The sequence below is a fragment of the Corvus moneduloides genome, chromosome 9, assembly GCF_009650955.1.
Source record: "Corvus moneduloides isolate bCorMon1 chromosome 9, bCorMon1.pri, whole genome shotgun sequence".
In the NCBI taxonomy this organism is placed as follows: domain Eukaryota; kingdom Metazoa; phylum Chordata; class Aves; order Passeriformes; family Corvidae; genus Corvus; species Corvus moneduloides.
In genome coordinates, this window is record NC_045484.1 from 8,964,023 (window position 1) to 8,991,258 (window position 27,236).

Consider the following 27,236-nt stretch of genomic DNA (forward strand, 5'->3'; position numbering starts at 1 on the left):
CTACTACAGGAGTTTAATGCTGATCACTGCAAACCTTACATTTGAAGCTATTTGATTTTGCTTACCCAGCTTCTGTATGCTGTAACGTTGCCAATTAATTGTTACTTCATTAAGACTCTTGTTCTCTCAAAAACGCCCCCCTTAGTTATTTCCCCAAGTAGACACACCTGTGTCTACCCTGAAGACAGTTTGCAGGGTCAGGGGTAGTTTTAGGAGCTTGGTAGCCCTATTTGCCTTCTTGCCCCCAATATCTTTCATTGGTCCTCTGAAACCTTTTCCCTCCTACTTCATCCATGCTCAGTCCACAATTTACTGTCCACAGTCCTCTCATTCCACCTCCTCCTTCTTCCTGTTCTTCCATCCAAATTTTAAGACAATTTCCTGTCCCTTCTTCAACAGTTCCTTTCCTCTAGTTCCTTGCAGATTTCACCCTTTCTTTCTTCCTCCATGGACTACACAGTTTCACTATTTGACTTGAAAACACTGAGGAAATGGCACACTGTTCCCCCTGTGGGGTTTTTTCTTAGCTCTAATTCCCCACACGGACCTTTGCTTTCAACACATCTTTCTTCTTTACACTCTCCCCATCTGGAATTGTAACTCAGACTCTGGACTACTACTCTTAAAGTTATCATTTCATGACTTTGAGAAATCTGTCTTTTGAGATGTTTACCTTTCCTCTCCTCTTGAATTATTTCATTGACTTTCTGTCTACTTCCAGTATTGCACAGTAGGGTAGCCAACAAATACCAAGGCTTTCATAAATAAACTCTGCAGCACTGCCTAAATGCCACATGGCCATCTCAGTGTTGGTGCTATGGCCCTTAAAAGATACTTCTTCCTCAAGCCCAACAGAAACTTAATGGTGACCATTTGTGAAAATATCCACTGTATGTTCAAAATAGGTGGACGGCAGTGATGGAGTTGAGTCACTCCTACCCCAACACTTAACGTGTGATGTTATTTCTCTGTAGATTTTATTTTAATAAGTTTTGATTCAGTTTGCTCCCCATTTAACACTTTTCTCTTACAAAGCAAGCAGTAAACACAACGAGGGACATTGTCATGGAGATTATCCAGATAAAGATAGAAACAGGTGTTCAGATAAATAACAGCCTTAAACTGTTCTGGTGGATTTTGTTATGTCTAAAGAATTGCATGAATAAAAATCTTAGAGACTCATTGCTTACTTTAGATACAGGTCCACATATAAACAAATACCTGTGAATGAAATGTGCCATCTTTGCTTCTTTTTTGGTTTGGTTGGTTTGGGGTTTTTTGGTGTAAGTGTAGTGGTCCAGAGCTTAAACCAGCAAAAGACACTGTGTGAACTTAGGTCTCACATTTAGTGAGAGAAAGGATAAGCCCACGTCTTGACCTTAAGCAAATGCTGAGCAAACTCTGCTCTTTAGTCCCTTGCAAGTGACTCGAGTCTGATTACCACAGAAATTCAAATCACTGTTCACTTAAACTCTGCTTCTCATCTGTAAGACAAATGTCTCTGACTGTTCTGTTACTCCTCTTCTGTAAGTTATCTTTTAGTTCCCATTTTTCAGGATTTAATCTTTTCAAATACAGCAAATAGAACAAAGCTGAGAGCTGTCTGTACATGGTATCCTCACAGATTACATGGCTAATCCCAGTTTTATTTTTACTTTGAAATTAAGAGATTTGGTTTTCTGAAAACGCAACAGAAGGGAGAATTAAAAAAGCAGATGGATAGAAAAATCAAAAAAAGGAACAAAAAACTTTGTGGGTGAATCCCAATCTGTCATTTTTTAAGTATCACATGACCAAGTGTAAAATATAATTTTAAATATGACTCGTTAATATGTTACCTGAAACCAGAACCCTCTTCCTAGTAGATTTTATACCATGCACACTGAGATTAATGGAATATTCTATTCATTTAGAGCTGAGTAAAATAATCAAATAATAAAAATATTCAAACTATTTTCCTATTGCTTTAAGCATTTAATTAGTATTTTTCTCCCAAAATGAAGGTAATTTTCTGTCTATTTCAACTGTACAATTTTATGTAAAACTGGAAGGTCAATGTGAGATTCAGCAGAGCATACCTAGATATTGACTCTAATACAATTCTACAGCTTTTAATTGTCACCATCTTGTTCTATTATTACTTCTGTTTGCTGGCTTTTCTTCTTTTGTTCTTTTTTACTGTATAATGGTAGTTATACTTGGCAGTCTTCAATTATAGCCAACAATTTATTCAGTGTTTCCTGAAACAAATGCACAGTATAATTATATCAAGTCAGAAAAACAAATTTCAAAGGTTTTTGGGTTTTGGTTTGGGTTTTGTTCCGAACTCAAACATCGGGATTTAGTAAATTAATCTACATTTTACCAATGACACAGTAAATTATAGGGGAGTATTAGCTGCACCTGCTCAAAAGGAAATGGAACTTTATGAAAAATGGTCTTAAACTACAGCATTCAGTGTGAATTGACGTGATCTTGTAGGAGGCCTTACTGATTAACATTTCATAAGGAGAGAAGTTTCAGAAATGCTGTGTTCTAAGATAGAAATGCCAACATGTCATGTCAAAAACATGTCCTCTTTTTCCCTCTGAAAATTTTTTTGTTCAATGAGGTAATTATATTTTATATTTCCTTTACTGTTCTTTAAGTAGAATATAGACTCAGTTTTGCAGGAAAATGCATTCATCAACCTAAATATAGTTTTGTTTTCACTTGAATTTTGGTACTATCTGGGGGTTTTGACCCAATTAAAACAGAATGTGCCTTCTGTATTTCCTGTGATGTGGTAATAACATGATGCCTCAAAACTTGACTCACACAATTCCCTCACAAACAGTTCACTCTGCTATAGAAAAGCCTTGCAGATAAAATTCTTCTCCCATGAAAGTTTGGTCTACAACTCACCCGTGCCCATTCTGCAAAGGCAATCCAGGTATGAGCTACGTTTTCAGAAACCAGTGGACTTACTGCCAAGTCACAGGAAAATAAGCAGTGAAATTCCTGAGAAACAGTAACCTTCAAATATTTAGACTTTACTTAACCTGAATGCAGTTTCAGTCTCCAGTGCTCTCATCTGTAGTCTGTGTGTGCATCTCCACACCTGTGATACACACATCTTTGATTCCCTGATTATTTGACCCCTTGGCTGTCTCCTTCAGCTCAGGAGATGTGAAGGAAGAAAAGTGCTCATTTTCACTCCCTGTTACCACCTTTGCCACTTACTCCTTTCCTCCCATCCCTAATCCTCACAACTTCCTCTTGCCACCCCCCAGCTGTCACCACAGTTTGCTTTGTCACCTCCTCATCCCCTCCGGAGAGGGAAATGATGAGTGTGGAGTAAGTGCCAAAGCTGCTCTCCAGGGCCCTCTGCAGCAGACTCGCTCAGAGCAGCTCATACAGCACAAACAAGGCTGGCTGAGTTTTGTGCTATGTGGAAGGTAAACCCTTGTACATTTCTACGTAGCAATGTAAACATGTTTATTTATATAGGACTGACAAGTTAAGATTATTGTACTTCCACAGAAATTGCCTGAAAACTGCGCTTGACAGGTGCCTTGTAGTGCAACAGAGTGTAAATAAAAGTCTGACAGTCCAAATCACTATTGCCGTAGTAATCTACAAAGGCCAAAATGATAGCACTTATTATTTCTACAATTGTGTCTTTAAGAAAACCCCCACAACTAGAACATAAATAAACAGAAACCTAAAAACATGAGAAACAATTGTTACAAAGGAGTCATTGAGAGCAACCACCACAAAAAAGCTTAAGCACAGGTTGGAGGAAGCAGTAGTAAAGCCTCAAGATGGGCCAAATAAAAGCAGCTGCTCGGGATTTCAGTGTCTGTAGTAGCAAGTACACAAAGTCATCGGGCTCAGGCTGCTGGAAAAGAGGGGCACAAAAGAGCAGTCCTGAAAGCAGGACAGGGCCAAGCCTTGGGCTTTGGTTTGAGCTCGCTATTAGAAAGCTGCTCTCAGAGTCTGGCAATGCAGAGGGGTTCAGGACATGAGGTATATCAGTATGATGGATAAACTTGCAGGCAAGGGTATACACAACTTGGAAAATATGTATGTGTGTGTGTTCAGCATGGAGTCTTTTACAAGCGTAGATTTAGGATCTCTGCAGAAGCAGAAAAATCATTAAGGAATAATCAGCTGCAAGCCTTCACTTAATCATCTGTTTGATATCTACCAGGCTTTCAGGACAGTCATCTTGGCAGTTTTTAGTTTACAGATGCAGTAGCTGTTTGATTTACGTTTGGAAGTAGACAGTTGTTTATTTATGAACACGTAGTTCACTGCTCTCAACAATGCAACTGCTTGCCAGCCATCATTAAATCTATCAGTACTGACCAACCAACACTTGATTTGCTTATTACCAGATAAACCACCAGTACAGATTTGTGTACAAACCAGACAGAAACTCAAAATCACCCAAATCAGGTTGTGCTGACTGTTGGCAGACAGCAGTAAACACATTGTCAAGTTAGGATGTTGTTTTATGACCAGTGGAAGAAGCTGCCATCTGTACAAGTGAGGGAGAGTGTCTCTTCTCACACCCTTACAAATGGGTGATTCCTGGATTAGTCTGAGTGGGACTTTGCACTAATTGGAGACTGCTTATATTCTTTCCTTTGGAGATTTTCAGTCAGATCAGTTTGTTGATCAGAATTATCTTCATCGCTGTGATTATTACACCTAATGCAGAGGCACAAGCAGAAGCACTCTGAGACAGAGTGGAAAAGGCAGGCCCTTAGTGCACTTGCAGTGTTTGACTTAGGGCGATTGCAATCTCTTTCTGTTGGTATAAAAGCAGGGATTTGCTGCCACAATTTAATGGACCAATTCTTAGATGTCCAAGTAAACATCTATGTCCAAGTAAACAAAATAATGGGAAGAATGGGTGGGTGGGGAGACACCAACCAAAAGCTCTGCTCTACAATTGTTGTGGGCGATGTTCATGGAACTGCATTCGTAACTGTGATCACAGAGGTAGTTTATGCAGAACATATCATCTTGATACTTGACCATGCTAATAATCAGGTACACCCAGGTCCTTGGGCTGCCCCTAAAAGTTGGGTACTGGCTTGTAGGGATGAGTTTCTTCTACACTTCGGAGCCAGGAGGACGCCACCTCTACAGTTGGTGTATCCATTTGCGGATAACACAGTGCTACCAAGCTGCTGGAATATGATGCAGGGGCACCTTGAACCACCATCCTCCACATGGCAAGTGCACAATGGACATCCTCTGGATCTTTAGAGACAGTGTCATTCTTTAGATCACTGTACACAACTTCCAGCACTGCTAATTCTCTCAAGTACTGGATACCTTCATCTGCATTGGTCCACTTCCCTGGGGATTTCACAAGATCTTCCTCACATGGGTATCTTGCCCTCACACTTGAGAGAAGCCATTTCCAAAGGCTGCAAATTGCTCCTTCAAAAGCCCTTTTCACAAACACAAGTTACACCTGTCTAAGATGCTACAGGTGTTTCTCTGCAACCTTTCCTTAATAAATAAATAATGTTAACTAATAAACAAAATGTTAACTAATACCAAAGTTCCAGAGCACATTTTAGCACTTCAGAACACCGCATCAGAACCACTTGGGTACTACTGGGAAAATGCTGATAATTTGTCTCAATAATAACTATATTGATGGCAAGAACATAATTGAGATAAAATGGAAATGTGTGGAAATGAGATGTGTGTTGATGGAGGGAAATGTTGAAAAAGGGACTATACCAGAACGAGGCTATATTAAAATAAGCAACAGTGTGTTACTTGCTCTGCTCTTACATTATTTTCTCTTATCACTTACCACTGTCTGCTAAATAAATGACCAAACAGACCAGTTCAATCTGCCAAGTAACAGACTAAGTCTGCCTTTGTGCAGACACTCTTCAATTTTAAAAGAAACCTAATTGAGCAAAAACAAATCTGGCTGGCCAAAAAAAAAGAGTATATACTGTAAGAGCTTTCACCCTTTTAACAATGGCAGTTAGAAAACTTAGAATCTTAAATTTCAGCTGTATAAATTTACACCATCTACTGAAACAGCATTATACACTGCTAGCTTACTAAAATAAAGCATACTATAATCCCCTATTTCAAATTGTAGTGTTTATAAAATCAAAATTGATCCTTTTACAAGCATAGTCAGAAGTGCAAGTCAGATGTACAAGTAAGAAGATGCACAAACACAGTATTCCCAAAAGGAGGCCTTCACAGGTCATATTTTTGTGCTAAACTGATTCTGGGGAAGTTGCAGTTACCGGGAGTCAATAGCCAAATCCCCTGTCCCACCCTGCTGCACAAAAATGTGTCTACACATGAAGGCTATCAAGCCACTGTTCTGTCGAGAGGAAGGCTGTGTTGCATTTATTGCTGTAATCTTGGCCATTTTTTCTACATTCATTCTTCCATTTTCATGTTTGCTGTCTTCAAACGTTTTTAAAAATCAAAACCGTCTAACAGTGTCTCTCGAGTATCATATATCTTCCAAGATTAAGGGTAGTTCAGTACCCTGAATTTTCCATTGTTCCATTCATATTTGATCTATGCATCCTGGTCCTGTGCCTCATCTACTTGCTGCACACTGCTTGACTTCTGCCCCACTCTTTTTGAGAGGGGAATCCTATGCTGCTCTGTTTCTCTACAGTGACTAGGCTCCAATGCCAGACACTGAGTTGACATATTTTTTAACCACACAATTACAGATAAGAGTAAAGTTAAAAATAGCAGGTAAATAAAACACAGCAAAAGGCGAACTGAAATAGTCTCATAATGTGTATCAAGAATGACAAAAATACTAGTACTAGTTAGCATGTCAACAAGACATGAAAAAAGAGTAAATGCCACCCATGCCAAGATCTACAAGTTGGATTTAGCCTGGGAACAAACTAAGAATGAAGCAAATGACAGATATAAATAGACTATGAGCTGTAGCACTCTGCTCCATTATGAGATAATTGGAAGAGATAGATAAGGGGGAAGTCTAAAGTGAACACCATGTACTAAAATTTTTATAAGGCATTTCAAAAGGTTCTCTGGAGATTGATACTGAAGGTAAAAAATCACATGCTCATACAAAGGAAAAGAAGTGAACAATCCAAAAAAGTAAAATAAACATGTTATGATATAATATAAAGTGAGGGCCTATCCTCAGAGAACACTTTTTTTAAAGAAAGGACAGTAAAAATACTGTAGAAACTGTAGAAACATGCCATTTTTTCACATTTTTAATATAATAAATCAGCTTAAAAGTCAGAGGAAAAGAACCTACTGAATAAGAAGGTAACAACTTGAATAAAAATATAGTACAAAACCCTTTTTCATAGAGGAATGTACAGATAGAACAGATAGACTTCTAATAAAATAAAACAGGTAACTTACTGACACAGCAAAGCAGAGCCAGTTGCACCTATAAAGCAGAAATAGACTAAGCAAGGTAAAATCAATCTTTATTTCCCTTGAAACCAGACACTAAGAACACTAAATCAACAGCATTCAATAAATATTTTTCAAATTATATACATCTACTTAGTTGTACACAAAGGAATTATAAATCCTTATACTTTACTCTCTTTCTATGTTGTGGCTATATTAATTGCTTAGGTAAAAATGTGTTCATCAATATTTATTAACCAGACTCTGACCTCTGTACATCTGGTCATAGAGAAGCTAAAAAGAAGACCCATACACATTTCTCCATAAGTAGACGTATATACTGCTCCATTGAATGAGATTTTTGCTGTTTGTCTCACCACAGGCTAAGAATTCATGTCTCATAAAGCAGGAGCAAAGTTAAGAACTTTGATTTGTGCTCACTTTTCAATCTTCATCCCTTTGTTACAAGGAAATTAGTCTACTTCAGTAACTTTTCAAGCTCAGGTTTCCTGATACTCTACTGCATTCACCCTTTCCTAGGATTTTCTCTTGTAATGCAAATGGAGGGTATATATTTTTAACAAGGAAAGGGAAAAGAAGTATGAACAATTTCCAGGATTGTGCAACTTGGAAAATCAAAGAGTTCCAAGGCCTTTAATAAATTTTTCCCCCTTTCTAATAGCTCTAAGTGCATGTATACATCTTCCCCTCCTGGTACCTCTGTGACTGAACAAAGGGTCTGAAATTTCATTGTTACAATTGGACATCTGAGAAATTACCTGAAAGGCAATGCAAAACTTAAACCTTGTAGTTTACCAACTTCATTGGAAGACCAGGAGGACAATGGTATTGTTGCTTTCTACCTTTTATACATCTGATCCACTCATATTATCATAGGTACTAAGAGAAAACATGCCCTTCTCTTGCATGTCTTTGATTCAAATTCCTGCTGTAGCCTGGGCTTCTCGCATTGTCTGTGGTCACTTGCTTATTTCAGCACTCTATTCTTCAACTCTAAAAGGTTTCCACAAAAACTACAAATAGATAAAAGTTATAAAATCATGCTTTCATAAACACTAAAATGTGAATGAAACAGTCTCAGTTAAAATGACGGGAGTGTAAAATGCCTTGTCTTCAAAATGCTCCAGATTCTTAGCACTAATGAAGCCATGTAATAATGGTTGACTTGGGGGAATTTGATGAGAAAGCTGTAGCCCATTCAGCCTAGACTCAGAGATTAAATAAATTAGTCTACCTGCAGTTTTGGGGGGTTTTTTCACAGAATTTTTTTTTTTTTTTTTTTTCAATTCTGCACAGTTGAAAAGGAAATCAGTATAATTTGTCAATAGAATAATTTTGTTCCAGTTGACTGTATTGAACTATTTCTCCTCTGGAAATGGAAAAGTATATCTCAGATATATTCAAATATACTGTAAAATAGCATTCCTACTGTATCTATGGGGTCTGTTTATGCCAGTATTTCAGCATTTATCCAGCAATCCCACTTACACTGCCATATAATGCATGAGATGATCGAATACAGACGGGAAATTTTCTATACTCTATTATGGCTTTAAAAATCACCAAATTTTCAATGAAGCTACTGAATTAACTTTAAACATATGACTACATTTTTTTTTTATTCTGAAGATCAACTTGGCATGTAATTTGATTTTTTATGCTTATCTTTGTAACATCTTATCAAAATCTCAGCCAGACTTCAGAGTAAGATTTAGATCTTCTGTCTATGGTTAGAGAGCTATGTAGTAATTTATGAGAGACTTCCTTGTAAGGTTAATGAGAGCAAAACTTCCTCTTGGCTACCTAAATGCCACCTACTTTAATGCTAGCTGATGATAAATTGCATTTTAAAGTAAAGCTTTACACACAAAAAAATATTGTTTTGGTTAATTATTTGGCACTGTAAACTTCAGCCTGGGGTACTTTCCAAATTAAATTAAATTAAATTAAAAGAAATATTGGATATGCTTTGGTTCTTAATATAATTAGTTTCACATACTCCTGATCCTCCAAATTAGCCAGTTTACATTCTCTTGAAATAATAGCTGAAATAGGCCCTGGTGCTAAGATTTACAAGAAAACCAAGTGCTACAATATGCAGTTACCATTTTTGCATCTGCTTGTTGTATAGCAGCATATTTGTAAAGAAGCTGTATTTACAGAAGCACCCAAAGCATCTCCATCCTTAAAATATTGAATAACAACAAATTACCATATTCTTTTCAATATTTTGACTGATACACATCTTATCTGTGAACCTCTCTAATCTCCTAGAATATTTTTAGATTGTCAAACACTGGCGGCTAAGCTGTCACCTGAAATCTCTATTTAGGAACTGACAGTATGCACTGCCATTTAAAATATATAAAATAAGAGGGGTACACTGACAGAATGCCCCATGAACCTCAATATAATGTAGCACAGAATGGGACCCAATAATTACTAGTTATACATACATCCCAACTCTGTAGGGGCTGAAAATGTAATCATGCATTTATCATGACTCATTTACCAAACTGAGACTTAGAGTAATAAACTATTACTTCACATTTGATAGTGAAAAATCAGCATATGAACTTACAGGACTTCTATTTCTATTGTGTTTCTATTTTACCTATTATGCCTATATTTATTCTAGTGATAGGGGCAATTGGAGCTAGCTTTGAGCTTTCCATATACTGGAAAACCTCTGCAGTTACATCTCGTGCCTTAAAAACTTACACTGGATCGAGGTGCAATAAATAAAGTTGCTCAGAAGCCATGACACTGTATTGCCTGGTACTTCAATGGAAAAAAACCTCTTCTACTAAAACTGAGATCCATAAATATTCCTGTTGAAATGAGCAGGACTCCTCAGAAGGTGGTGTTCAATACGAAAAAATGAAAGTCTCTCTGCAAATTACTTAAAAGGAAGTTTGTATGTGTCCCAATCCTCCATAGCTGTCAGGACACTTTCTGGCTAACTTTCTTCATGTAGATTTAGTGGGTTTACAGTATTTAAATGACACCTAGGGAATACGTGTCTGGCCAAAACAATAATGTACACTAGTGATGGAGAATTTGTACAAATGCACTTTAGGTGGCATGGCAATCTCACAGATGCAACACCGGTGTTTGTCTCCCACAGTATCGTTTCAACTAGGAACCTGTTGAAGTGAACCTGAAGGTGTGATTAGGAGAAGAGGAGAGCATGGCAAATAAGGAACAGAGCTGCTATTTGGGTTTTTTATTTATCTTTAAGAAAAAATACCCAAAACAATACACAATGAAGCTTAATTTTTATAGCTCTTTCTTGATTCTAGTCATAACCAGCAGTATTCCCAAAGGAGAAATATCACTAGTTAGTAATAGCACTCTTACAGGTAATGATATTACATTTACTATTTTTAGAGGTTTTAGTTACTAAAAATATTACACCATTATTTTTTGGACTGTATTCCAAAATTATGTACTGACCATTGTCACAAAACACACATGAGTGTGTGAATAACATTACATCAGATCACTTAAATTAAATTTGTGTGTTTATTTCTTCTCCAAGCTACATTTTTCCTTCTAGTAGGAAAGGATTAGGTAGGATGCAAGACTATGACAAAGGCAATACATAAAGTTAGTTTAAAACTTTAGTCTTTTTTTTCTGTACTCTGCTCAATTCCCCACCTGTCCACAGGTTTACTTAGATTAACAATATTTATTACAAGGCAAGAAATTATGGGAACCATGCCTGATCTGGAAGGAAAAAAGTCATAAAAAGTCAAACAAAATTTGCCAGGAACTTCCCACAGATACCTTAACAAGCCTAGAAAGAACTTTTCTGAGATTCCATTTATAGCCAAAGTGTTAAAAAGTGAAAAAGAAAAAAAAAAATTATACTGCATATGCTTTTTACACATGCCCAGGAGCAGGGTAACTTTATAAAAAGGAGTGTCTTTTTAAAGTTACATATTGAGACAGTCCACATATGCAATCTGGAAACACTTAGACAACGCCCCAAAATATGCCATTAGAATGCCAACAACTCTGAGAAGTAACACAGGGCTGAATATCAGATTACAGCCATTTTCCTGAAATTATGGGAGCTGTGTATACTTCCAGTCTCCCACAAGCACACATTTACCAGCTACACAAAAGGCAAGGATTTAGCAGATAAATACAAAGAGAAGGAGCATTCAGGCAAAGCCTCAGGAAAAGACATGAACCAAAAGCCCCATACTTGACAGGAGGTGTCTCTCCTGACGCTTCCCACAGAGGAAAGGTTGTGGAGACTCCATTTCCTCTCCCCCCAAATCAACAGGAGAAGAGTGCTGATGACATTTCCTGCTGATGACTCCTTCCAAAAGAATTGCACCTTGATACATATCTGTCTTCATTCTCTAGTATTTAAAGCTGCTTTGGCTCCAGTGTTGACATCCAGATGGAGGATAAAATATGTAGGGTTTCTGAAGTAATACTTGCAGCTTAACATACACATACAGTGCAATATATCTAACAGTGGATTGGAGTTGATTCCTTCCTTTCAAATGCAGCCTGATGCAAAGATATGATTATTGTTTTACACAGAAAAAAATTACTAAATTTTCATATAAATTATAAATGTCTCATTAAGGAGTGGCAATGATTCAAGAAGGCTGAACGCATAATTGAACAAGTGCTTTAAAAGTCATTATTATCTCTAAAATGTCACCTGTCTGATACTGTTCTCTCCACAGCTAACAGGGTACATATAATTACTGACTTCATATAAATCTCAGTCTCCTTACTCAGAGCGAGCTATTACACTTCCTGATTAATCATAAGGCATGGTTTTAATTATCTCTTCATTAGTTTAAGAAAAATTTAAAATATCAAGTTTCACAATATTTTAAAAGTTTAATTCTGTCATCTTTATTCATATTAAATAACACTTAGTACTCTCTGAAGTAAAATGCTGTCCATCAGTTTTATCGCTGGCAGAATAGTTTGCCCAGTGTTTAATTTTTCAGAATAACGTCAAGCTTTGAAAATGTGCCTTGTGTGTGTTTAGAAAATCATTTAGCAAGTGTCTTCAGAATACTGGCCTGGTCAATGTAAACACTATTTTTTCCCCTTTAAACATAACTTCCAAAATGAATGCAGAAATTTCAGATCTTACCAGTTTTTTTGACAGGTTATTTAAGTTCTCTTTAGTTAACTGTATTGGTGAGGTGAGTCAGGACAGGTGTTGTTCTGTCATCTTGTTTTCAAGTCTTATATAGATCTTAACACTGATCAGATTTAGGTGGAATATATGGATACAACGAGGAGAGGTGTGTGTTCATGGACTGAACTGGCTGTATGGATGCCAGGAGGTCTGAAAGCCAATTCTCCAATGTCTAAGGTGATACAAGGAAGCACAGCAGTATTCCCAGTATTCCCAGCTCTCTCCATCTGGCCATTTTTGTCACTGTAAAGTGGCTCTGCCATCTTAGAAAGGAAAGGAATTTCTAAATGCTCAGTTCAGCTTAGCCTGAAGTCAAGTAGCAGCAGGTTGCTACACAACCCCACTGCCTTAGAAGAAGACATTCACCATCCAATCTTGGTAATGGTGACCTTCTAACAGCTCACTCTTATCTGAAATTAGGAGCAAAACCTGAGGTCTTCCATAACAGTCGCAGACCAGCCCATGCTATATCCCAGCAGACTGCCTTTTAGAGGCTCCTGAAATTTTCCTCTCTCCTACACAAGGAGAGGTACTTCAGAGGTACTACCTCCATAATCTGAAACATTCCCAGAAGCCAGCCTTGTTCTTCCTACACAAAATGCTCTGCCAACACCACACTGAAATCACAACATTCTGAATCACCAGCTGAGCTGGTCACAAACAGTGACTGCCACAATTAATTGTCTTAAATGGATTCATAATGTTAGCATGAATTTAACTCACTTTGTTGTTATTCTCTGAACTCAAACTGTGGTCTGTGAACTGCCAAAAAATAGAAAAAAAATGAAGAAAAAACTAATCAAGACTTTTAAATTAATTCAGTGCATTTTGAATGTTGTTTGTATCATTTTAGCTAAATTGTAATTTTCATGCAATCTGCGGTCAGTGCCAGTAAAAAAATAAATGATCATGTGGGTCACAGTTTGAATGCAGTTTGTAAATGAAGTCCTCAGTGTCAATGAGACACATGATATCTGCCACTGCTCTTGTGAGATTAAGCTCCACTTTTATGATACTTTTAGGTGGGTGAAAAATCTACCTGGATTTTGATAGTCTTTATAAAATCAGGTTGACTAATCAACATCTGCACATTTCAGAGTAGTTTGCTCCACTTTTTGTGTTTGTATTATGTTCTTTGAATTACTACTGAGAGAGCAAAACAGTAATTAAAGACTGGACATTAGCTACAAAAACGGCTTTTCAAAAGATATTTGTTAAACTGACTAAATCCCTTTGAACAAAGATCAAATTTTAGATTGCTGTACACAGTGAAAACATAGCTTGCTCACTTCTCAAAAGGGTACATTCAGCTAAATATAGAGCTTAGCCTTTAGTCCTCTGTTAGAGCTGTCTCTGCTCCATGGTGAGAACCACAGGGCAACAGTGATAAGTGACCAGTGCCCTCAGCTCCTTTGAGTTTGGTGTGAAGATGAGAAAGTAAATCCCATTCCAGGGTCAGGGAATGTTGTGTATTAACAGGTGTTATTCAGAAGCAACAAACATAACCACAGTTTTCAACTTGCAGTGCAGCTTGTTGGGTTTTTTCCCATTGGCATTTGGGTCAGATTAGGTTTGGTAACCCTGGTTTCGTGTGTACTGCAGTTTTCTTTAGCCACAAGGGCAAGAGAAAACAAAGCGATAAAAGCGTAAAATCTCTAGAACGTTTTTGGTTATTTGGAACAATAAATGAGAGAGGCTGTTTTATAATGTTTACTCCCTATTAAATATTTTAACAATCACTATACTATGAAGGAGCTGTGTACCTTTAAGCTACAAATACAGTAAATGCCATTAACTTTAACATCATAGAAAGCTAAAGGGCAAAACTCTTTTCTTTACAAAACGCCAAAGGGGTTTGACTCAGGCTACAGAACCTAGGAGGGAGGGCCAGACCTAACCCATAGTGAGGCCTGTTGCTCAAACTGTGTCATTGTCCCTGCCTGGCACATGACCCTCGTGCTGGCTGTTGGAGATGCAGTTATTAATAGCTAAACCTGGCAGGAGACTTGTCACACCCAGGCACAGGGGTAGGCAGAGTCTTCTCCTTTTTGCTAACTCAGTAGGTAACTTGCACTGATCTTAACCTAATGCCTTCCTTCCACACCTTCCATAGCTTGGTACTTGGCAAGGCAGGCACAGAGATGACAGACTTGGCAACCTGCTTTCCACCACAAAAGTACAGCACTTCCCAACAGATATCTCCGTAAGTGGAGGCAGGATTTGCCCCTTGAGATACTTCTGAGTAAATAATAATATCACTGTTTTTATCCGTGAGAATAAACACTGGGTTTTGTCTCCTAATGACTGTTTCTGTTTTATTGCTACTTCCCACCAGGAAGTTGACTGCTAACATAATTAGCAGATGATTGCACGGGGGAGGCTGAAATCTTTAACAGCTGTTTTAAGGCATTCTGCACCAAATTTTCTATGCTGCAGAACATTTACAGCTCCTGAATGGCATTCTCTCCAATGACACAGATTATGGGACCATGGAGTGGAGGCCTTCAGGAAGGACTTAACTTGTTGGTTTACTTGTAAAAAAAAGTGAAGAATCCACATTTTAAGTGTTTAGTGGATTAGTACAAGCACCTGGGCATACTGTGTCAGAATTCAGGTAAGATAAAGATCACCTTTAATTGCGAAGTCTAGAAACTGAATGTATAGTGCAGAAATGGTTAGCAGATTTATTTTACAACTTTACTCTTTCTATAAAAGAAAGTGCAGACAGTTCTGGTGCTCCAAGTGATCTACTTCTTTGTTACAGGATAAAGGGGAGACAACATGAATCAATGTCACCATTTGTTATAGAAGAGTCATTCTGAAAGAAAGGCATAGTGCAGCACAGGACTTACTATTATAAAATAAATAGTCTTAATCATTGGATGTGATAGAATAATGCTCATAAAATTAGGAGGGAAAGAACTGCTTTTGCTCCCCATGGAGTATTATAGAGTCTGCCAGATGTAAAGTAGTATGTGTCAAGTTGTAGAAGGAAAAATAAGAGCTTTAGCAATAAGTCTATAATTAAGTAATGATTGAAGTACCAAGTACATTTACAAACTGTGCATCATGTTGTCCCAGGGGAGGAAAACTGCTTGGTCTGTAAGAGTTTTCAAGATGAGACACTTAAGGGGTTTGTGCAGGTTAAAACTTCTGCTGGGATATGCTACCAAAGTCTTCTTTGGACAGATCAGTCATAACAGCACTGAAATGTTACCTTTTTCTTTCCACGTCCTTCCCCAATTCCACACTGTGTGCTGGTTCAAGTGGAATACAGAAACATAAAAACAACATATTTTGGCCTCTGTCGTTGTTGCAAGAAATATGGTAAAACACAAATTAGAATGAGGACGATGGCACTCCCTTCTACAAAGCAGTACTTCCTCTCCCTTACACACAGGTGTTTTATCTCAAACAGGGACCATCTTAAGATAAATTTAGAATGATGGTGAGTATGGAGATATATAAACAGTTTATTTATCTGGGACTGTACTCCTAAACCTGCCACATGAGTGTAAACTCTGGTCTCTTGGTGTGGCAAATGCACCAGTTTTACAAACGTCAATATTTCTCTTCAATCTCTTTTTTTAAGCAGTGAGAAAGGGCTTGGCCTGTACATGAAGCAAGTTTTTTCAGGGTTTAGGGCAACCTAAACTTTCCAACTACTACTATGCAAAGTCTCACTGCAGAAATGGAAACACTTCCTCTTAGAGAATTAGACTGTTAAGATCTTGAGCAATTTCAATCAAAATCAAGCTTTTACAATAGAGTTTAGGCTTCTAAATCTCTTTATGGGTTTTAAAAATGTAGTTACAAGGGCAAATCAAAATAAACTTGACAATATCTGCTCAAGTCCTTTTATTTGTAGCCTCTGTTAAATGAAAGAATTCCTGTAAGTTAACATGTTTTCTAAAATGAGGAGGCCAAATTGACTAAAGTGTTTCTTGAAGGAAAGAGGAGGATTATTTTGAAGAAACTGTAATAGAATTTTCTTTTGAGGAAATTATAATAGAATTTTTATCCAAGTTGAATCTAGACTCAGTTATTTTAAATCACTTGAATCAGAAACATGTGGGCTTTTCATCCACTTTTAGTTTAACAATCTCAGGTGATTTCCAAAAGGAAAGGCAAAGGGAGGGCTTTACTCACTAATTCACACTGTGACAAATGACTGTTAAAGTGCCTTCTGAGATTTACAGTGGGGAGCTGTTCCTTGAAAGTCACCAGTCAACATGACAGCCAGCAGGATGCAATTGTCCAAGTGACGTGTGGAGGTGTTCTGTATTATGTGAATCTCCTTCCCCTCCAGAGAGGTGGTAATGTGCATTTATGCAAAAAGCACACCAGAATGGAAGGCTGATTTTAATTTAATCCTATAAGTACTCAGGGTAAGAACAGTTCTTTCACAAAGGTAAAATTTAGCTCTATAGTTTTAAAATTAAAGTCTATACTGTATCAAAATGACTCAAATTTTAATCTCAATACAGGAGCAGGATTTTAAATGAATTTCCAGCACCAGTTAATGTTCTTGTTATATATATATATATATATATCTACAGAATAGAAAAAAATTTACAGAATTGGAAAATGTAAATTTTTGTTCCACAACTGAAAATTGCAAAAATATCTTGCAGCAGCACATAGAAAAGTTATGAAATCTAATGCTTTGAAGGTGGGGGTTGGACTACCCACAAGTTATCTGTTCATATTGTCTCCTTGGACACTCCAACTGCCAAACCATTCCTAGGCACTGCACAGTTCAAGACATTTTTGTCAGAGCAGGCAGAGGAGAATTTGAACAGTTCATCAGAACAAGCAGTCATGCTTCAGTGGTGGAAACATTCCTGGCTTGCTAGAATTCACTAAAACAAATGCAGGTTTTATATCTTCATAAGCTTCTAAAGAAAGGATTAAATGTCTGGACATAAATGGTTTAAGAAATGTGAGGTAAACTGTGCTCTGCAAGATACTAAAGACCTTAATAAAAAGGCAGTGATATGGACAGAATGCAAATGCTTTTTAATTTTAAACTTAGAACACTTTCTTTACACCTCTAGCATGCTGTGGTTTGGCTGTTTTGAAGCAAGTGGTAACTATTTATGTACACAAAAACCTCCTCATTGTAGCTTTCCCAAACTTACATGGGAACCTAAAATAAACAACCTCTTTTCTCCCCTCCTCTGAAGAAAATTATTTACCAACTTTGAACATATCACCTCTTCACCAGGTAGGGTATTTCCTATTTTCTATTTTTATTTGTGTTGCTCTTCAACACAGCTGGTAAGAATAAGGACCGAAGATCAGTAGGATTATGAAACATTTCATTTCATAGTTTACTGTTCCAATCACAATTTAGTGAAACCTGGCTGAATTAACAGGTGAATAACTTGTGCTAATCACTGAGTTCCCCCTTGATTTCTGCTCACTTCTCAGGAGCCAAACTAAAAGGTAAACTGCTTTATGATGGTCAATAAACATCTCAGAATATCCAGCAAATCAAAAAAGTCTGTTTCATTTTCAGAGACTTTCAGTAATGAAATAAAATGTAAGATTTGCAAAGAGGTATTAGCCATATTTACAAAACTAGTGAGAAAGTCAATGATCCAATCTTCTCCTACCCTCAGCCCAGCCCCAGGGATATTTACATGGCCAGAGGAAACCTGATCCACTGCCCTGCTTGCCACAGAATTCACCTGCTTGCCACATAGACACGCTCTAACTGGGCTGATCTTTTACATGCTGCCTTGTAGAAGTGTTTTCCATATAAAATGAGTGTAGTGTAAGCATCAAGCTTCATCTCCACGGCTTTCAAAGGGAACTGGGTCCTTTGAAAATCTAGCTTTTCAAAAACCAAAACTGGTTTTAACATCCTTTTTTTGAAAAAAAAACCACTCAGCAAATTCAAGAATGCCAATAAATTATTCAGAGTAGCTTTCTTACTGAACAAAATCATTTGTCAAAGATTCACTATGTTCTTCTGCACACAGCAACTTCTTTTATGAAAAATAATATACAATCCAATTTGGCGGTTTGTGGAAGATGACAGCCCAGAACCCATCTGTTACTGAAGCCAACTGCAAGGCTGGCTATGAATCTAAGCTATGAAAGCAGAATTTCTTGGGGGAGGGGACAGAAATGCAAAAGCAGTAAGGTGGATGTTACTGCATTGAAGAAATGCAGGTAAGGAGCGGATCATGAACTAGATAGCAAAAAAAAAAAGAGAAGTCTGAGTAAAGCTCCACTATAGGAGAAGTCCCCAAGAAAAAAAAGAAAAAAAATATTAGAAATCAGTCTCCAAACAGGTAGAGATCTAAGAACAAAGCTCCTGAATGAGAGTCCTGTTACAATCAACTAAGCATTTTAGCACATGTGCATTTTATAAATTAACAGGAACACTTAAAAGAAAGGGGGGATCAAACACTCATCCTAAAGGAATATAATAATTAAGGTTTCAAAATTGAACTATGATTGTGTCAGAAATGTATCTTTCAACAAAAAGAGAAGAGGTCACATAATTTCCATCGTATTTATTATTAAATACTACCACATGACATATAATGGTGAACTGTGCTACTAAAACTGTGATTTGGAGACACAGAATCCTGGGTGGGTTGTGGCAGATGGGAAGAATAATTCCATCTCCTCTCCACTCTAAAGAACCAACAAGCTTCAGAAAACAAGGAGGTGGACCCTATCAGCAAAAAGCCAGCATTTTTCCAGAAAAGGCATAATGGAAGCAGAAAAGAGATCCCCCAAGGATGAACAGACCGGGAAGATCAAAAAGAGAATGGAACTAAGACAAGACACAGGGTTTGGCTGGTAACAGACCTGAAGTTCACACAGAAGATCACACAGATGGAAAACCCTTAGCATACATCACTGCCAGAGTTGAGAGCAAGTGGAATTAAGAAGTTGCAGTGAACTGGAAACAGGCAGAAAACTTATTTGCAGCATCTCAGCCAAAGGCCAATAACTAAAATGAACTATCTTGACCAAGTGCTATAAGGCTACTTCAGCTGTGTTTCACTATTCAGATACTCCTTTCATAGTTAACATCCACTCATCTGAAGAAGTTACAAACAACACCTCTGGCAATATCTATATTGCACACTGCTTAGAATGGAATACAAAGGATATGCTTCAAAACCAGCTAAGAATCATTTACATAAGAGTGCAAAGAAAATAAAGCAGACCAAAATAATATATACTTGTGTAATATCAATCATTGCAAACTAATAAGAAGCTGATCTCAGGGTCCCCATAGGTCTGCAGTCTTTCTCATTCAGTATTTCCTGGAAGTATGGCTAATATTCTAAGTATTCCACTTGATGCTATTTCTATGCAGAATATGCATGCTTTTTCTATAATGGATAGCAGCAATATTCCAACAACATAGGAAGGAATGAATATTTCAGTATTACACATGATAGCCTCCACTTCAGGAAAGTAAGAATCTGGACAGACAAACAAAAGATAATACTCAAGATCTTTATAAGAATGGCTCTTGTTCAGTTACTGGAAAGCTGGTATCCAAAACTACTGCTATGGTAACTTACAGAGCTGGAGGAGAGAATGCTGCTATCACAGCCTCATGTAAAACACAATCTTGCTGGCATTGTGGGGAAACCCCTGCACACCTTCCTGCCACAGCCTCAGCACAGGACAATGCATAAAGATCTAGAAAGCCATTTACATTTTTAAATTTCAGATTGTGCCAGAGAGCTTTCTTGTAATGGTTGTTGGAATATTACTGAAATAATTAAAATTTACTCTTAATTTTCCATCAGTTCTTTGCTGCAGTTTTCAAACGGCAACCATGCACTGGAAGACTTTTATGCTATAATTCTGCTATCAAAATTGTATTAAGGATTATTTATTTTCATTTTTTTAAGTGCACGCAGACCTGAAATAGACAATAGCTAAAAGGATGCTCTGGGTTGTGCAGTTACACTATTTGCTATTTGAGACCAGATCATGCTTCTTCCGCAGAAGGTAACTTCATAAAGTGCAAGTCAAACAACTGGCATCAGGGAAGTGCTTGACAGAAGTTTAAACTAGAGTTGGAAAAAGTGTTAAGCCCCAGAGTGATCCAAAAAGATACACAAAGAATATTTTTACATTTTAGCCATCAAAACCCCAAATAAATAAATAAAGTTGTTACAATAAGAAAGGTTGTGGAGTTTTTTCCTGTTCCAGTAGGAAATAAGATGCAGGTGTAAGATGCTAAATTTTCTAAAATCTCAATGAATACTGTAATCAGAAGTAATGACTACATTACAATACACTTCTAATTTTTTTAAACAGTAAAAGCATGCTTTGCTAAACATACTATTTAACTCTCCATTATGTAGTTACAATGCTGTCATTTCCAACCAACAGCATTCATTTTTGGTGACTATATTAAGATGTCAATAACCATTTCATACCTCTCTGAATAAAAAACATTTGTTTAACTGCTTCAATGTACAGCATATTCTCCTAAACAAAGGCAATAATTAGTTACATATTTGCATGATCTTGTGATTATCAATCAATAAGAATCCATCATTCTTTAGGAAAGTGGCAAAAATCTGAACAATGTAGAACAGCATTAAAATCAAAGTTTCTGACTGCCAAGTTAAAGATATACTCTGACAATGCAAATATATTGAATTAAAAGCTATCCAGTATACTGCCGAGTTTGCTTTTCTGTCCTTTGACTACAAGAAAGTGTTGGTACAAAGTGGATATGACACATAATTTTGCAAGATGGGATCATGTAATAGTCTATTGAGACACAAGGTTGTATGGTCCAGCAGAGTGGAATGATGCTGGTGCTGTTCATGAACGCTGTTCATTCAACATTTTAAAACTGAACACACATTCCTGGTTTGCTTTTTTCTTTTAATGTAAATGGCTCTTTGTTTATTATTTTGAAGGACAACATTTGACTTGAAACAAACGCATCTTTTTCTATCGGGTGTACTTAAAGATGCTGACAAATTTGAAAGAATTCATAAAGGAATAAAATAGTGGTAGTTGTGTCCATGCCTAGGATCCCAGCATTAAAAGAAACTGCATGTAAAGAAGCCTGGATACAGGACAGCGAGAGCATCCCGCAATTAGCCTTTGGACAAACAGGAAAAGCAGGTTTTGTTTGGGACGTTTCCTCGGCGAACGTTGTCATACGGAGACAATCTCTCACCTGTCCTGCTCCTGCGGTGCCGTGGGGCAGGGAAAGGCTCCGCCGTTCGCGGCAGCGCTCCGGAGGCTGCGGGATGCCCCGCGCTCGGCTCGGGGGCACCGGCCCGGCCGGCCCCGGCTACGGGCGGGGCGCGGCACCGCAGCCCTCGGCGGCCGTCGCACCCCGTGCCCGGCAAAGTTTCCCCCGGGGCTGCGCTCCCGCGGGCGGAGGAGCCGTCCCGGAAGGCTGCCCGGCCCCGCGACCCCGCCGCGGACACCGCGCCCCGCGCTCACCTGTCGTCGCTCTGCCAGCCCTGGTCGCCCAGCAGCAAGTCCCGAAAGCGGTACCGCGGCGGCAGCGGAGGCACCTCGCTGTCCAGGTCCACCATCCTGGCAGGAGCGGGAGACAGGGGGCGGGCAGCGAGGGAGGGAGGGAGGGAGGGGAAACCCCGCCGCGCTGCCCGAGGAGCGGCCGGACCCGCCCGGGCGCGTGGCGAGCAGAGCCCGGCGCGGCAGCAGCGGCGCTGGCCCCGCACAAAGGCGCGGCGGGGCTGTCCCCGCGGTCCCCGGCGGCTCGGGAGAGCCTCTCGGCCCCGGGAGCCAAGTCCCGCCCCGGGGGGAGGCAGGTGCCGGCGGGCGGCGGCCTCGGCGGCGGCGCGACCGCCCCCCGCCCACGCCCACCCTCACAGCGAGCGGCGAGCGCGCCGCCGCGGCCGACAACAAAGGGCCGTGCCACGGCCCGGCCGGCGGCACCGCTCCGGGCTCGGCACCCGCCTCGCCCCCGAGCAGCCCCCCTGCCTCCTCCTGTCCGCCCGGGGCTGCCTCGGGGGTGCTTTTCCGTAGGCCTCGAAACGTGAGAAATGAGTGTTTTACCATAGGTAGCTTCCACACAGCCCCCTTTAGTGACGGTGGGGTCATCTGAGCGCAGCTGGGGCTGCCACAGCCTCTTCTCCTGCTCCGCGTTAACCAGACACACCTGGTCAGTCCCAGCTCCTCTGCATTGCCCGGTGTGAGAGTGCTAACCATTCGGTCAGTTTCTGCGTTTGCTTAATTGGGAGCAGCTTAATTGCTGTTGGACGTAGCAGGTGGTGCAGGCCCTGTAAAGAAAACCACTGAGCTGTTGAACTATTCCCATGGTTGAGATTTGTAGGTAACGCCTGAAAGTGTGAGACACTCTAAAAGTATTTTAGTTCTATGCTTGACTGATGAAGCACAAAATACCAATATAGTGATTTGATTGAACACACTGTCACTAAGAGTGATTAATGTTTTTAGATTTGCCCTTAAAGGGTCACTTTAATCTAGACTGTCATACTAATCATCTAATGTTCTACTAAACATTTGTAATAAACAGTTTTAGTAAAAACTGACATTACTGCATTTTTTGCAGCCTGTCCTGATTTGCTTTCCTCAATTAAGTCTTCACCTAAACTCTTCAGTTGTAGCAATCGTTCCGTAGAACAAAATTGTGCATAATCTTAACACTGGTCAACATAACCTCAATACAGGTTTAGATTTTGTTAGATCAGGAGCTAAGTGATGAACAAGAACTTATTTCCTAAATGTGGTTTAAATACCATATATTTAATAAGGGGCTTGCATGGATTCAATGGGTGTATTGAAGAGTAAGCCTTGCATTTTCCATTTAGCTGGGTTTCTGTGTGGAAGGTAAGCTAAGTTAAAAGCTGGTGTGGCACATACAGGATCAGTTCAAGCATGGCAGCCTGGAGTGTATCACATGCCCTGCTGAGAATCCAGCTCTGAGCTCCATGCTGTGATGCAAAGAGTTCCTCAGGTAACCAACAGGTAGTTCAATTCAGGACTCAGATTATCTCTGCTGTTGTTACAGTCATTGCATCTTCCCTTGCTTCTTTAGCACAGAGCTCTTAAGCACAGCTTCTGTGGTTGCTGTTTCTTGAAAGAGCTGCAGTGTGGAGTCCCAGGCCCTATAAAACACTGGGATCACTGGAGTATGATGCCTACCCTTTTTCACAGCTTGCTGCACTCAGCATTTACAATGTGCTTCTCAGAAAGCCTTGTTAGGTGAAGCAAAACAGATGCGTGTATGTGGCAAGAGTTCAAAGGTAACTTACTCTTTGCTTTGGCTGATATGGGAAATAAATAAAATAGTGAATTATTCTGCATCCATGTTCTTGCCAGTTTTACCATGCTGTGTCCTGAGGTCAGAGCTCTCTAAAAGTCTAATTAAAAAAAAAAAAGTCCAGGATCTTTCTTTAGAATATTTGTTATGTGCTGCCCACTTTTTTTTTTTCTCAGCTGCTCTCCAGTTAAAGGAGCTCTCTCTTGTAAGAAAACAGTGTTTTCTCTCTCTGCCTGGGTCTTTCATCTTACCAGAACTTGAGGTGGGGTGAAGCCTGTATGTTGTAATGTTGTGTTATAAAAGCAAAGCAGCTAGGCTAAGTGCAGTCCTTTTCTGCAGTCTATGAATCGTGGACTGGTTGGGAAATTAATGGTGTTTCTACTCTATCTTCTAGCAGCCTCACTAATTTTTCCACCTGAGTTGATTAATTTAACGTGTTTTCATACTTGAGAAGCTAAGTAGCGGGAGAAGCTTTTGCTCTTTTTCTACCATGGAAATGCACTTCAGACAGGTAATAGCTGACTGGGAAATGAGCAACCTGGTGAGCAGTTGAGCAGAGCTAATAGAAAACAAACTCATTACTGAGACTATAGTCATGCAATTTATACAGATGCTTAATTCTATGCTCCCAAGTAATAGAAACTCTTTGCAATGTAAAATGTGTTTTTACACATACGACAGTATGATGCCTGATCACTGAAAAGCTCTAAGTATATAAAATTGGCAGAAAGGGGGTTTTAGTTAGCTAAATCAAATATTTTGATTAGGAGCTCAAAACACTTGGGAACTTTTGTCTTCAAGTAAAGGAGAAACTGAGTCATCTGCTTGGAGACAGGTGCTGGGAATGAACCATTATACTGGGTCACCGTGCTCAAGCCAGGTGTTCCTTGTTAGGTGTTTGTGTTACAGAAAAGCTGTGAGCCACGCTCAGGAACAAATGCAGGTTTGTACTTTCAGAATGATTCTGGCCCTGAGAAATGTCAGAAGTATCTGTGACCCTGACCTAGGGACTGAAAATAGAGTTTAATCAATCTGGTTTTTGTGTTAGCCAAAGTGGGTAGGTACAGGTAGGTAGCTCTAAGCAGTTGACTTTGAAGTCTGAGAGAGAGAGGGGGTTTAAGAATCATGTAACTGAGTTTGTTGGTAGTGATTGGATTTAAATTCTGGATCATACTGAGGTACAAAAAGAACAACAACAACAAAAAAGTATTTAGTTTTTCTTTTTAGTTTACCATATTTTTGATGGTATATAGCTAAAACAGATTGAATCAATGGCTTCTGGACTTTTTGAACAATTGCAGGGTATATGGAGGTAAACAGAGGTTGTTAATACTGTTCTTAATTCAATATGTTCTCTCCTTCTATCTAAATCTGATTTATGCAATCTACTGTAATAAAATAAATCAGATCATCAGGTTAGTTTTTGAAATTTTGCTCTAAAAGCTTGCAAGGTTCTCTTTATAATTAATCAGTTTAATTATTAACACTCACTGGGACATTCTTTACTGATGGTATTGATACCTAAAATTATTCAGGTAAAACAAAGCTGAACTTTATTGCAGGGATTTAGAGAAGCATCCTGTCCATGATAAACTGCTCCATTTCAGCCTTTGAATGTGTTGCTGGTCCTCAGCATTGGGATGCTGAAATAGTCCTGCTGGGCACAGTTCTTCCCCCTGTTCCCTCCATTGCTTTTCAAATGTCTATTGTGACTCAGACACTTGTCATCCCCAGCTGATAAGCTTATCATTCCAACCCTTGTTTTTATTCTCCTAAATAAAGTATGAGATTGGGGGAAGAAAGAGCACAGGTAAATATAAATTTTTTTTAAAAAGAATGAGGCATTTATGAAGTAAATGCACAGTAAATCCTTTTTAAGGTTCTGTAATATTTGTTACAAGTAGCTTGTATTTATTGTCCTTTCAAGAAAGGTAGTCTGGTATTGTCTGGATGGAGTTCGGGTAACTCAGCAGACATGCACAAAGCACTTACTGGAAGGAGGAGTCTGGGCTGCAGTGAAAAATGGTCACTGGGAATTCCTTCTTTGCAGAGTTTGTATGTTTATTTTTTATTTGTCTGTTGGTGTTAGTAAAGGGCTAGGCAGGCTGAAAAAACAAATAAACTCAAGTTCATTTTGAGTTTTTTTCCTCAGGTCTCTTTTTTTTTTTTTTTTTAATTTTTCTTCCCCATAATTAAGTAGCATCTGGATGTTTATGTTTCTGTTGGGAACTTTGGAACTCTCACAATTCTTCAAGGTGAGCCGTTCTCACTGCAGTATGTCCATGTGGCTTTGGGTTTAAGACCAGAACAGGGAACTAGACTACTGACAGTGTAGTCATGAAGTCCATGAAACAGTTCTGCACCTTTGGCAGCTGAATAGAGTATTTAGGGACTCAGCATTCAGAGTTCAAAAATTATTTGGGGTTTAGATTAGTGAACTGTACTTCAACAATATTTGATTTACTTTGGCTGCAGTTTCACTTCAGAAATAGTCTGCAAAGGTGGAGTCTTCTGTAGAAAAAAGCATTGTGACTGTATCTGTTGAAATGTACCTAGATGGAAGTCTGAAGAGTCCTTGCTGATAAATACTCCTTTTATCAGAAAACAGAATTTCAGCATTAAGAAAGGGATACGTCTCAGTTAGAAAACAACATTTTTTATTTTTTTAAGAATTGGTTACCATCTTTTTTTTTTTTCCCCCTGTTGCTTTCAGACCATCAACTGCAAAAGCAATCTCAAATCCAAAGTACAGGTGCCTTATCAGACTAAAATTAGGTGTGCAAGACTGAGTCTCAGCATCCTGCAATCTGAATGGATCTGAGAGGTTAAATCAAATCAGTTGCAAAAACTGGTGAGAGGTGTGTTTGAGGACACCCCGTCTTTACCTACCTTGGTTCAGGACTGTTATTTAGTGATGTGGAGTGTAAGACTAAAGACTACATTAGTGAATGTCTGAATGGATTCAAGCTCATTGTCTGCAATTTTGAATTTTTAAAACAACTGCACACTGGTAATCCTTAGTAATGGATCTTGGCCAGGATGCCAGAGGGGGCATTGAGTTGGAGGAGGGCAAAATGACCTGGAAGTTATATAGCCTTTGGTTTACCTTTACCCAGTGTTTGTGCTTCTTGAGACTGATGGAAATCAAAGGGACGTTGCTGAGCAGTGCAACGTTTGTAGAGCCCCCAGCACTTTGAGATTGTACTTTTAGACCTTATCTCTGCAATACCTTGTTCTTTGCACATTTTCTTTGTGTAATCTACAATACAATTTCTTAGGCCAGTTTTGCTTGTCTGTTACTGTTGAGTAAGGGCAGCCTGTTTTACCTTCTTCATTTTTGTGACCCTAACACCAAATCTGTTAGTTCAAGGAGGAACTATCTAT

At 38.9% G+C, this 27,236-nt stretch overlaps 1 protein-coding gene across 6 annotated transcripts in view; it reads right to left on the reverse strand.

Moving 5' to 3' along the window:
* Window positions 1-22,276, reverse strand: part of KCNT2 (potassium sodium-activated channel subfamily T member 2) — a 115,336-nt gene extending 93,060 nt beyond the window's left edge. For 5 of the 6 annotated variants that reach the window (XM_032118031.1, XM_032118033.1, XM_032118030.1 and 2 more), the window contains exon 1: window positions 22,046-22,275. In XM_032118031.1, the coding sequence (XP_031973922.1) occupies window positions 22,046-22,140 (95 nt within the window). In that variant the 5' untranslated portion in view covers window positions 22,141-22,275. Of the gene's footprint in view, window positions 1-22,045 lie in introns of all 6 variants that reach the window. The other variant, XM_032118032.1, reaches the window with a different exon arrangement.
* Between the last annotated feature and the right edge of the window lie 4,960 nt (window positions 22,277-27,236).